This window comes from Halyomorpha halys, unplaced genomic scaffold, assembly GCF_000696795.3.
Source record: "Halyomorpha halys isolate HHAL.00 unplaced genomic scaffold, Hhal_1.1 Scaffold519.1, whole genome shotgun sequence".
Lineage (NCBI taxonomy): Eukaryota > Metazoa > Arthropoda > Insecta > Hemiptera > Pentatomidae > Halyomorpha > Halyomorpha halys.
The window spans coordinates 630,992-644,743 of record NW_027110043.1 but is presented as its reverse complement, the minus strand read 5'-3'; the positions used below and the strand labels follow the sequence as shown (position 1 = coordinate 644,743).

General features: G+C 33.0%; 1 protein-coding gene across 1 annotated transcript in view; it reads left to right on the top strand.

Annotated features, from left to right (window-relative positions):
- The first annotated feature begins 1,963 nt into the window (after positions 1 to 1,963).
- The window catches only part of LOC106683830 (2-oxoglutarate dehydrogenase complex component E1), a 31,903-nt gene continuing 20,114 nt past the window's right edge, over positions 1,964 to 13,752 (top strand). The window contains exons 1-3 of the mRNA XM_014425548.2: positions 1,964 to 2,103; positions 7,448 to 7,702; positions 9,293 to 9,505. Of these exons, the coding sequence (XP_014281034.1) occupies positions 7,451 to 7,702; positions 9,293 to 9,505 (465 nt within the window). The 5' untranslated portion in view covers positions 1,964 to 2,103; positions 7,448 to 7,450. The remainder of the gene's footprint in view (positions 2,104 to 7,447; positions 7,703 to 9,292; positions 9,506 to 13,752) is intronic.

The following is a 13,752-nucleotide window of genomic DNA, read 5'->3' as shown; positions in this document are numbered from 1 at the left end:
GATGTTCAGCTGACAGTGACCAGAATATAGTCCTGTCTCCCACCTTAAGGTAATCTTGTCCATATGAAGAAGTGTTGCACCGAACCTTTTAGGAACATCTTTGACGGATGTTCCTCCAGTATAGCCCAGCCTTGCCCTCAGTGCTTTAATGCATCTCTTCACGTATTTGGGACTGACACCACATATGGGATCAGGTGTAAAGTGAACATTCTCGGATCCACGACTGGCCATGCAATCTGCCCTTTTTTAATGCCTTTGTGTCCAGGCATCCATTCCAACTGTATCTTGTTAGTTAAGGAAAGAGAGTTCAAACTAATTTTGCTGTCTCACCAATTTAAAATGGGTTACCTTAATCTGAAGATCAGAGTATATAGTTAGCATCTCATCTTCATCAATCCTTCTGAATAAACTTCCATATCCTTCATGACTTGAGGATTTGGATCTTGTGCTACCTAACTTTGCAAAGCTAAGGGCGTGAGATTCGATCTCTATGTTCAGTGGTGGTATCAGATTTAAGAGTGTTTCCATCACTGATGGAAGTGATTCTCATATTATGTGACTAAGATATCAATGACCTCTGCCCTAATCCTATATTATATAAGGTTGCTTTTTTGCTCTTATTGAGGACCTCTATGTCATGGCTTAAATTATACTCTGATAGGCACTCACCTCTGTGGTTGATGTTATCTCTTAAGGCAATGATGTTGGCGACCATGGAGGCCATCTCAATCTTCTTATCCAGTACGTACTTCAGTTCTGCCTGAATCGAGATACATCAAGGAAATTGTTATCTCCCTATGGGTACCCTCATATTACTGCTGCCAAATCTATAGGACACAAGGGCCATAGAGGCAACATCTTTAATTTGTTTTTATATAGGATTCAGGTCCTGGCATATCAGTAATGCTCAGCCCCCTTATCCTGTCTTAAAATATATAAGTAAGGTTCTTGAATTAATATATCAATATCCTTACCCTTAATATACTCCCGAAGAACACCACATGTCCCTATGCAGTAATGCAAGTTGATACGCAATAGGATCAAACCCATCATTTACCTTCAACTCCCGGACCAGTAGCTCCACATTGTCTGCCACAGAGTCACCCTCTGCACCCAGCCCACTTATTTCACTTATGTTAGCACAATTGGTCGGTAATACATCGGACTCCACAGGGGGCACTACGCGAAAGTGACAGTAGGCGTTGATAGGGATAGGGAAAACAGGGAATCCTCGAGCATTAAGTAGGGCACTATATCCTGACTTATCCCCTAAGAACGTGGGACTCCTCATCCAACTGTTACCCTGCCCATTTACCTCCAAAGATTATCAATTATCGTCCAACAACCCGTTTCTGAAACACCACAGCGTAATGTGACCTAAGAAAGTTGAGTTTACAATATCACTAACGTGACCAGATATTTTCTCCCGTAAAGGGGTCACCCTGGTTGTTTCTTAGAGGGAGTTGGGAGAAGAAAAACAAATATAGTTCTATTTTCAAAGTAATATAAAATTCAAAACTCTATTCCTATGTAATGTACATTTGTTTCTTTAAGATTTATCGTTCTAAATCAATGTTCAGCTGAAAGTTTTATTTTAAAATGGTATAGATTTGTGTTGATAAGAATTTTTTGTTCAAAAACGCTTCTGGTTAATTAAATCAACGAATCCAAAAAATGTGATTTTTCACATGATTTACTTAAACATGGTGGCAACAGTTTGTTGTTCTAGTAGAGATATTTCGAGGATCTTTATGGAACAAATCTCGAATCGGAACATATTTTTCGAATTTTCTATTTCTAAATGAAAGGAACCATCCATAGTATTGGTAGAGAAGAATTGGGCCCTTCAAACATTAGGAGGGGGAAGACGAGTCGTCCTCACCATCAAGTAAGAATCGAAGCTATGATGTTTTAGTATATCGATATTTTTACAAAATCCTTATCATTCGTTAAGAGTGGGAGATGCTATGCCTATCAGTGCGCGGTTGACACTGCTTGTGGGAATCTAGTTGTTATTCCCTTTCTTCAATGTTTATTGAGAATACATCGTACTGAAAAATTCATTGTATCAAGTTTTAAATTATTTCTTTGAAATATATTTTTGTGAGTATTTATATAATTTAAAAAATCTATTTTACTATTTATTTTTTTTATTCTTAATTTTGAGCTAATGACAGGTTCAAATTGACATTGAGATTATAATTTTAACAATAAAAACTAATATCATCCCTTTAGCCTTTAGTTCCAATAGAGACTTTTGGATATTTGTTAGAAGTATATTTACTGACTGGACCATTCTGAATGACCAAACTAGTTTAGATTAGATTATCGTATCGGACGTAGTTTATTAGGATAATTATTTCTTGTTTATCTTCCATCATAAAACGTTTCAATCATTTACTTTTTCTACGCATTTCGTATAGTTTTTGCATGAAATGTTTGTTTAGTGTGTAATAAAGTGGTTAACATAAACATAATTTTGGTTTATAATAAGTTAAATGTCATTTATCTTGTTATGTTAAATCAGAATGGTAATATTTGATAATAATAAAATCGGCAGAAGGTAATTTTAGAGTTTCCACGACATAAATTTTTAAGATATTTTATAATCATTACTTTTTTTTCAAGTTTGGTGATTACTAATTTTCTTCTAGAAACAGTAGTTAGTTAACCATGATTTCTTTTAATCCATCTATTTTTAATTTTTTTTTTTATATATCTTTGGTAAATAGCTTTTGGTTCAAAGATATTCAACTATAATTTTTTTTCATCATTCTATTAATTTTATTGTTTCAAACAAAATCATATGTATACATAATAATACATAAATGTCCTTTCTTTTATGTTTATTATGTATTATGTATTGTTATATATACATATGGTTTTGTTTGAATCAATAAAATTAGTAGAAGGGTGAGAAAAAAAGTCACCCTTTTTTATCAAATTATTATAGATAAAGTAAATTAAAACAGTAAATCATTTGCAGATTCTGGAAATAAAAAAACAAAATATCTCCGTTCTCTTGTACAACAATAAACTTTTTGAAATACAGACTGGAGTTACTTTCTCTGCTGACTGCCCTTAAGTTACCCTTCATGTCACCAAGTAACCACAGTTAGGGACGTACCTAATGAATATTGAGGGTCCTCTCTCTTCCATACAGTTTCAAGAGATTATATCATAGCATTTAATGGAAAGGCAAAACTGGTGCAAGCTGGTTCTATAAGATCTAAATTTGGACCAGACTCTGTAATTTTGTTTTATTTATTGAATTAGGACTATTTTGTTTGTTATCCTATCACCATCTAGGATAGGATGTAATGAAGCTTGGAGTTTTTATTATCAAATATAGATTCTTTTAAATTAGTTCTTAAATCTAATAAAGGATACATTTCGAAACGAATTGGTGAATATTTATGACAGGCGTATATAGATATCTTCGAAGAAATATTGAAATGGGATATATCTCCATCAAGGTCAAGACATCTATTACTTACCCAAAAATTTGGAATTTTCTTCTGCTTCAAAACATATGTCGAGGTGGTTGTGTTAGTTAGTCTGACTTCAATTGATAATGTGAGATACTCTCATTCTCTAAACAGAAGGCTTCCACAGGTTAGATAAGATAGGAATGAACAGGATGAGTCGAGTCTTACAGTTGCAAACTGTAAATCCTTGAAGGACGGTAACTTCGCTCTGCAGGATACTTGTATGCAGTCGCGAAGAATCAATGCTAGTTCCGACTGGGTACTGCCAATTTCGTCCTGCAGGGTACTAGTCTGCAGGAATGAAGGGAAATCTATGTCTTGAATGGCACAAGCCGCAAGTCCCTAACGAAACGATAAAGTGTAAGTAAGAGGAGGTGACGATCAGGAATCAGTGCGAAATAATACGAATCAGATTGTACAAAAAAAAAGTTGTAGAACTATACTAAATCTTTATGTTTAAATGCTATATCTCTAGGGAATACCGTTCTACCTGTAGCCCTGGGGTGACGGTTCTGCCGAGAATGCAATGTCCGGTGAGAGACAAGGCCTGTAAGAAATTACTCTACTGTAAAGTAAAGTAATTTTTTAGGCTGAATATACTTTTATTATTCAGTATATTCTTTTATTTACGTTTATTTATTAAAGTAAAATATTTACAATTATGATAATACTGACATGGTTTATACATAAAAATATTAAATTATTTACAATATATTGAATAAATGAACATAATACAGTATTAGGGCAAGCATGGGTGGTGTTCTCTAGTGGGAATTGATGAAGGTGTAAGTGTTGGTGCGAATGATGAAGGTGTTAGTTCTTCCGCTTTCTGATAGGTAGCGTCGCTACAGTATTAAACTAGTGTTGTACAATCACTTTTCTATTGAGTCCCTTAGTTTTCGCCATTTCTTGGAAGTATATTTTTCCAGTAACGTATCTTCAATCATCAGCTATTTTCCTTTACCTCTGCTTATTCACTGTATCTTCATTTTGTGACCGTTCATTTCCTTCCATTGGCTCTCTAACAAATTCTCTTCACCTCCCCACTATTTTGTCTTAGTTGCATTACCTTAGGTTTCTTATCTTAATCTCTTCGGCATTCAATAAATTAACTTTGGGGGAGGCCTCTCACCTCCAAATGTTATAATCGAGTCCACATGGAACGGACACACTAGATCACCAGATAAGTATCTCAATGTACATCTTCAAGTACCATTGGTAGAAAAAGGTAGTAACCAATTCGAATTATGTAACCTACTAATTTCAAGTTTTTTTTTCTGTTTTAGAGGGATTGGAAAAAAAAAAAGACATACTTCTCGTGATTCGGTAATTTAATAAAGGATACATAATGGATATAGGAGCATAAGAATATAGGAGCATAAGAATATAGGAGCATATATACATATACATAATAGGAATATAGGAGCATACATAATGGTCCGCACTTTTCATACAACTAACAAAATTTCAGTTTGAAATTTTTACACCAATTATCATGGCCAAAAAGATGCCATAAAGAACAACAGAAATGGTAAAATGAACTTTAGGAATTTTAATATTGAATCACTGTCCAATTATTAATTTTAAGATTTCATTACAACAAAGATACAAAGATATCAATAACAAATCATTAAATTAAAAAAAATAACGAAAGGACATTTACTATATCAAGCCTCAACAAAATTAATTCAAAATATACTATTCACTATTTTTCTTTATCGCCCGTTTCGTGTGAAAGGAATAGGAGTGAAATTGGTGACGAAACTGGTGACTAAGTGACCACATGACGAAAATAGTCATATTTAGAATGTTCAGGGCTGCGGAATTTCGAAATTTCGGAATAAATTAGAAATAATTCTGTTTTATGTCTTTATTAGGCTACAGCAAATGTTTTCTTCTGGGACTTATTTTTCAAATATCACACAGCCGGTTGTAGCAGGATAAAAAAGAAATTTAAATAATTTTGTAAGCTTTCGATTAAGAATAGGATCTATTAGTTATATGACTAGGATGTACTTGGATGTAAATAACGTTGATTTGGTACAGCCAAGGTAATGGAAATTATTGTTCTCACGGCAAATACAACGTTATTAAAACATTGCATTAGGGTTAATTTATGATGTTTACTATAAAGAAACGTTTCCCTTATTACAATGCCGTCTTTTTTTGCTAGTTTACCCCCAGCCTGGTCATACTTGACATACGGGAGGAGAGTTACCACAGGTTACCACCCCATTCTTACCATGATATAGGGAAGGCTAAATTTTCATTTCGTGGGACTACCATGAAATAAAAGTTGAGTCCCAAAGGCCAGGTACGAACCCGCGCTACTCTGTGTCTTGAGTAAATTTGATAAAGGGTGGGGGTAACGAACATGTAATTATTGAATATATTTGTTAAATTGTTTTTTAGGCAATTAAGGTAGTCGCGTTTATCGTTTTTATTCATTGATAATTAAAATATCTTGTTGATTTTAATGCTAATGAAGGTATCAATTTAATGACCCAAACTGAATAAATAAGAACCGGTGTAGTGGCCAACCAAATACTGGACCAAAAATTATAATAAAGTTCTCCCTTACTGTTAATTACGATATTGAAAAGATAATTATTCAAGAAGGTCACGGCATTCATCTAATTGTTTATCAGCTTTACGATAAAATGCTGCTCAATATCTCAGATGTTAAGATAGATATAAGTGACTCTTAAAATTGGTCAAATGATTATTCATTTTAAGATTGCTAAATAAATAATTCTATTTAAGTACTCTGGTGTTGACTCTTGGATGATTTTTCCTTATCTTGTATAATAAAACTGTTTACATTCCTAAAACAAATTATGATGTATATCAGAATCGCCTGTAATTATTCACATTAAACTTTATCAAATTGTATCTACTTTCTTTTCCATGTTTCTAAAGATATTTTTAGGATTGTTTTGTTACTTTTATTCGATTAGTAGTGTTTTTTAAATCTTTTTCATAAAAATAGTTCTTCTCGGAGAAGTATATTGTATAATTATGGTGAACCTCAGTAGGCTGCGCTGGGCATGCCTTTCCCGAGACCTCGTGTGGTTCTAAAAACCACATAATTGAAGAAATGTATGGGACTAGGCCGAAGCTCGTTGGTTGGATGGTGTTGGTATTCGAAATCAGATTAAACTACCAGCTGATGCTTGAAGCGATTATCATTTATCATAATTCATTATGAAACAAAATTGCATTAAAAAATTAAATAAACGATTGGAAGATTAATAGTTGACCTGCGATAGATTGCAATAGACCTGCAAATGCGAAGCGCTGGTCATTAATAAATAGTTCTTTCTTTTTTTTACTATCTAGTTTCAACCAAATAACCGAACTATCTTACCCGCAACCCGGACTACGTTCCGACAATGAACAAAGAATTGCTTATATCTCTGTTAAATTTATTTATATAAATGCATAAACTTTTTTTTTTTATAGCTGCATCAAATATTTTTAAAAATACAAGTAAATGTGAATCATAGTTTAATGACATACCACAGGGTTATGAAGAAAGTACCCATTGGTAGCATTCCAGTAATAATTCTATATTAAAAAGTCTGAAGGCCGTATTTTTTTTTTTCTAGATTTATCAGGAATTACAGTGGAGTGGTTTTGAAACATTGGTGGGTTTAAGTGGGTAAGTAGTTGGTTCTGAAAAGATTGATTTATGGTTACCAGGAGCATTATTATTCGTGAAAAAGTCAGGATTTCATGAAATATTTTAGATTGTACGCGACATGAATTAGAAGTTTTAGTGGAGTTCCAAAGCTATGTAATAGCAAATCCTGTGTGTTGGGCTGTGTTCCAATATCTCTTTCCAATGGCTGTGGCAATGTTAATTTACCTTAATATATATCTTTATTCTTGGTCAACTGAAAAAGAAATATATGTTTTGTTTTTATTAAAGGTTGTACAAATTTTGAAATGATCCATAGGAAATGCATCGAGCTCGCCAAGTAGTGAACAGCTTGGTTCCATTCCTCCCACGTGCTGCTGGAAAGAAGAGGTTCGCGGTATGGCTTCGCCAGAGCTCCACTAGCAGCAGCTCGAATGGCAATCAACCAGCTGGACCCAGGCAGTATGCAACTGCTTCCGCAGTCAAAGAGGAACCTTTTCTAAATGGTTCCTCCTCCATCTACATCGAGGAGATGTACGCTGCTTGGCAAAGTGATCCCACCAGTGTTCATAAGGTACTAAACTTTGTTTACATTTAGAAATAACTGTTTTAGTATAATTTTGTATTTTAAAAATTAATGATGAAATCAATAATTATTTTGACTCCAATTGAATATGTGAGGTACTCAAAACCAGAAGGCCTTGACAATGCATGTTCAGTAGGTTAGGATATAAATTTACAGGATGTGTTTCACGGAAACTAGCCATAATTCCTTAAAAAATGGTAACTTGACACGGGACCTGCCTATGGTCGTGAAGGCGATGACAGGTACTACAGGAACTAGCTGCAGGTCCTTACAAAAGGAAGCAAAGTATTAAGAAGAATGGGAGATTCAGAGATAGCAGAGTGAAATAAAAGTTTGATATAAATTTATAAAAATTGTACTAGAATGTACTGACCCTTTATGTATATTATTACACACTGCCTCCCAAAGTGGAGAATTCCCTGAAAGGGAAATCCACACTTTGGTTTATCAAGTTGCCCTAATTTTATCTCTCTGAGGCTATTGAAGTCAATACAACCGGTCCATATAGTACACCTTAACATTTAAAATATTTTAGAGCATAAGAGATCTTGATAACTGCAGACATTATCAGTCTATGTCGAGATTACTTAAGAGATGTAAGAAAGCCCAGGCAACGAACTTGGGTAATTTACTGAACTTTTAAGAACTCGGTTGCTGTTACTTAATAAGATAAGCATGAATTTTTTGAAGTGTATACTTTATGAAGTTCTAATAGAACAATTATTAGGGTCACACTTCCTAAATTTACAAGTAGTCTTAGAAATTACATTTATTTAATGACTACTTACTACTGCGCAGAGCATTACCTTTCTAAATTAAAGCATGTTGAAAGTGAGTTGCCACATAATGGACAAAATTATGAGAGTAACTTCATTTTAAAAAATAAGGAATGTAATTTATTTGAAAAAAGTGATTTCATAGTGTTATAACTAAATTTCCTTTTTATAATTACTAATTTTATATTTTTATAATACAAAACCTTGCGTCTCTTGGTAACATTCGCTACGGGTTCCGCTCTGGTCACCCTAGAGCCCCTCCCGCCTCTACTTGTTACATAGAAATATTCTTCTTGTATGCATTTCTTGAGGACAAGGAAACTATAAAACTAAATACAGCTACGTTGATAAACTCTAGCCAGGAACTAGTTCCGATATAACAAAATATATGATTAGCTATAGAAACGGGAGCAATTTCGATTATAACGATATAGGAGGAAATACATCTGAAGAGGGAGATAAGTTTAAGTATTTAGGTTCTACACTAACTAGAAAAAAACAAATTAATGAGGAAATAAAAGCGAGATTAAAGGTAGGAAATAAATAACATAATGACTGGAACAAAACAACTTCCAAGTATGAAGTTTTACCATTTCTCTTGGTTTTTACAAACACGCTTTAGACATGGAGTAGCTGTGAGGATTTTTCATTAAATTATTATAAAAGATTCGCTTACTAATATTACTTATATTACAATAACTACTACTATATTTGTAAGTGTACTGGATTTAGCTTTAAGATTTTTTATTTTTGCTCTTGATTTCTTTTTTATGCTCACTAAAGATTATTAATCCCTTTATAGTCCTGGGATGTATTCTTCCGAGCTGCTTCATCTGGAGCTCCTCCCGGGGCAGCCTATACCAGGCCACCGACCCTGGCTCAGCCCGAAGTAAGCCTGGTTCCTGTGACATCTCCCGCACCTCTGGTTAGCCGTAGTTCCCTTACTAGTTCCCATGTATCGGAAAGAGTGATCGATGACCATCTAGCAGTCCAAGCTATCATTAGGAGTTTTCAGGTGAGATTGAGTTTTTTAATTCTCTTTATTATTTTTTTTTCATATTTTTTTTATCACTTTACTATTGCTTGAATTTAAATATATATGTATATATGAGGTATACCTTAATCATATCTCTACTTCATCAAATAACTTATCTGATCTAAAAATAACTACCAGAAACTTCAAATGCTATTAATGGATCAGCATTGTAGTACAGAGGTGTAAGTAAATGTTTTAACAACTGAAGTCACATCAATAAAACTGATGAATTAAAAGTGATTAGTGAATATTTTATAAAAAAATTGTTATCAAAAAGCGTGTCCTAACTTCATACCGATCTTTCTTCATAGTATTAGTACAAGAGCCGAGGAGAAAAAAAGTCAGTTATTACACCCTAATATTTGATTACTTTAATGAAAACTATATATGATTACTAGTCAACATTTATGAGTCTGCCAAGTATAGATAGGGGGAATAAAAAATGGTGGCTGTTTCAAAACGTTTAAAAAAATTCATTCCGAACTTTGTATCTTTTAACCTACCAACAACACTAGAGAACCTAAGAGAACATCATTTAAAGTAGAGTAAATTTGCTAAAATATTAGCCCTAAAAGAGGTCATTGCTAGGGGGGATAAAAAATGGCGGTGTTGCAAAATGTTAAAAAAAATATTTTCATTCCTAGCTTCCTAAAAAATATTGTAATTTAAAAATTATTTTGTATGTAAAATATTGTAAAATGAAAATTCTGCTAATCCTGTTTTTGTGAGAAAAAGTATGTAAAACTAAATTTGATAAAAAATGAATATTTAAGAGGGTGTGTTAAATTGAGATGTAAAAATTCATTTTTTTATTGTATACATTTTGCTCTGTGGCAAACTGTGAATATATCGATTGTATCACAAGCCGATATGTAACAGCAAGAGGTAGGTTGCAAGCCATTGTTTTGTGTTTGTTGTTGGTTATCACTACAGTAAGAACGTTTTATGTTATTTAACCGTAACCAATAAAACAGTAAGAACAGTAAAAACATTTTATTTGTGTCCACCTCTACCAGCGTTCAAAAAAACTATCTACAACACTATAAACCCTAATAAAACATCATTTAAACTAGAATAAGTTTTCTAAAACATTAGTCCTAAAAGTGCTATTTACGTTGAGTGAGATTACTCTTAGGACTCATATTTCAGCAAATTTATTCTATCTTAAATGATATTCTATTATAGTGAATAGCTCTATTAGAACTCACATTTTATAAAATTTATACTATCTTTAAAGATATTCTATTACGTTTTTAACGTAAATCTGTTGCAGGCAGTTTTAAAGATATGGAGCTCCCAATAAAAGTTATTATTTTTTAGCGTTTTGCTACAGCTGCCATTTTTTATTCCTCCTACCCATACTTGTCAGAATCATCAATTTTGACAAGTAATTATACATAGTTTTCATTAAAGTAATAAAAAATTGGGGTGAAATAACTGACTTTTTTTTCACCGGGCTCTTGTATTGAGTTGTAAAATAACTTCGTAGCGTTTTCTATTATTTCAATTTAATCCTCTCTGTGTTTATAAATTCTTGTTTACTTGGTCCATAATGTTTACATATTCTAAAAAAGGATTAGTTAAGGAGCTTTTATGCATCAGTTTCAATCGAGATTCCTTATCTTTAAGTGGTATTTTGCTTGCTCAAAATGGAAGAGAAATAATTCATTTCGTCATTTAATGATTTTTTATTATCGAAAAGGAAAATCCGCACGATTAAAAAAAAATGCAGTGTATATGGCGATGATGCCTTAGGAGAAAGCACCATCCGTAAGTGGTTTGCTCGGTTCAGGAAAGGAACAAAAAATGATTAACAACTATTTATTTGGCGCCGTTTCCTTCCACTTAGTAGGGATTCATCTGGGCTGTTGTGTTTTAAAGACAGCCTACAAATGACTCACTCGCTCGCTGTATTTAGGCCCTAATGAAGCTCTACAAAGTTCAACGAAACGTCGAAATAGTTGTTAACTATTTTTTTACCGCACCTCCGACCATCTCCTGTATATTAATGTAATTTAACCAATTAATAAAGCAACTGAATTTGTGACATTTATGAAATACAATTCAATATAATTGTATTTATTAATTGTATTAATGAATTATGAAATACTAATCAAATAAAATTGATATGGAACAGATTTTTTTATTCAATACTTTTTTAGGGGCACCCATTTTCGGGGACGCTTAATATCTTAGAAAGGCACTATACTCATCGCGAGTTTTTCACGCGTTTATCGCGTGTGGATAACGGGCAGTGTGGATATAGCTTCATTAGATGACGTCTTAACACACTTGGATTCTTATCTTTTATTATTTTTATGCTGTTCTTCTGTAAGTGTTTTGATAACAATTTTACCAACAAAACATGTCATTATAATGTTGTAACAACTCTTTCATTTCTTGTCTTATGTAATATAATCATATAAAGACTTAATGTGAAATGAATATGGTTTTAAAATAATTCAGGGGTGGTCAACTTATTACCACAATGGGCCACAATCCCTAAGGATTACGAAACAAAATTTTTTATGAGTGATAACAATACTCACAATTCACTAACTTATGTGATAAGCAACTATTTATTAATAATTATTTGAATGGTTTGGTGCAAGGATTAGACAAACCACAATTTCGAAGACAATCAGAATTTTGAGCGAGATTCTCCTTCGTTTCTCTATTATTGAATACGAACAATATGAACAAATAAATAAGAATTATAAAATTTTAAATCTGGTAGAGCCTATGCTGGGCCAGCTTTAGTCTCTCCCTGGCGTGGCTGGAGAAGGTGAGGTGCCTGTCGAGAGTCACGCCCAGGTATAGAATGTTGTTGGAGATCCGAGGAGATCCGATCCTCGCCATCCACGACGAACCGCTGGGGTATCCTGCTCTTCTTGCCCTTCTGGAATGCCATTAATATTTTAGCCTTACGTTATATTTATCGGAGTTTCCAATCATACGTTTATGTCAACAGGAAGAACTGTTCCTAATGTTTTTAAAATAATTATTCTAAAGTGTGTTACCAACTACCTATACACTTGTATTCCTTCAATATCAAAAGTTTATTTTTCTATAATGTTTTTATTGCTGGCCGTGGGTTAATATGAGGAAAAGATGGTCTGGGAAAGGTGAAGAGATTCCGGTCAGAAGTAAGCAACACTAATAAGTATTAATTTTGTTGTCCCATAGTCCCATAATTTCTCGCCTTTTCAGGGCTAAATACAAACAAGATAGTAACCATGGTAGAATAATAATAAAAACAGCGAAACAAGAAAAAAAATGGTACAAACAGTATAAAACATTTAAGAGAAGGTAAAAAATATATAAAATCAGACTGGTGCAAACATGTACGCAATCCAGTCCCTCTCACACTGCGCAGTGTGGAGGTGATCTCTATAAAGCTTGGGCCAAGTGTCCTGCACCAGTCCAGCTAGCCCTTCCTGTTGTAAATAAATAAAAATAAAAATCATGAATGTGAAATCGGCATGAAAGATATAATGGAAAGCTTGAAAATATGCAAGTAAAATAACACAATTAAAGAACTAAAATACAAATTTGTATAAGCCCAATGTGGCAACAAAGCTAACAGTAATATGATAAATCTAACTTAACAATTAATTATATGGTGAACATGAGTTAATATAGTGTATAAGGAAAAAATAATAAAGAAAGAAACAAAGTGGAAAGAAGGGTTTGAAGATAAGGAGAAAAAAAATACTTAACCCCCAACAATACGAAATTCGACAAAATATACGAACAATGCACTTGGAAATGCTGCTAAGAGAAAAAATACTGTTCCTTGAAAAATTCCTTATTATTAAAGGGAATTAAAGGTGGACATTAATATACACTACAAGCGGAAACAGTTATGTCGATGACGTATAGAAATGAGTATCTATACAGATTGAAAATAAACTTAGTTATATTATTTCAAAAATTTTTTGAGACAAGGTAATATTTATTAAATAAATCAATTTTATATCCAAATCAGTCTCAACACTTTATTTATTCATTTGTCCAACGTTTCGGCCTTTCTAGCCATCTTCAGGGGTTATTCAAAAAGAGGTTTGTTATATGGTGTGGTGTTTTATACTGTGGACAATCTTATAGAATAAATAAATGAATGGTTTTAAAATTTAAATAAAGAGGTTTTAACTTTAAATAAAGAAATTGACCTGGGCAGAATAGCCTGCAAATAGAAAATAATAATTAATGTGAGAAGGATTTTT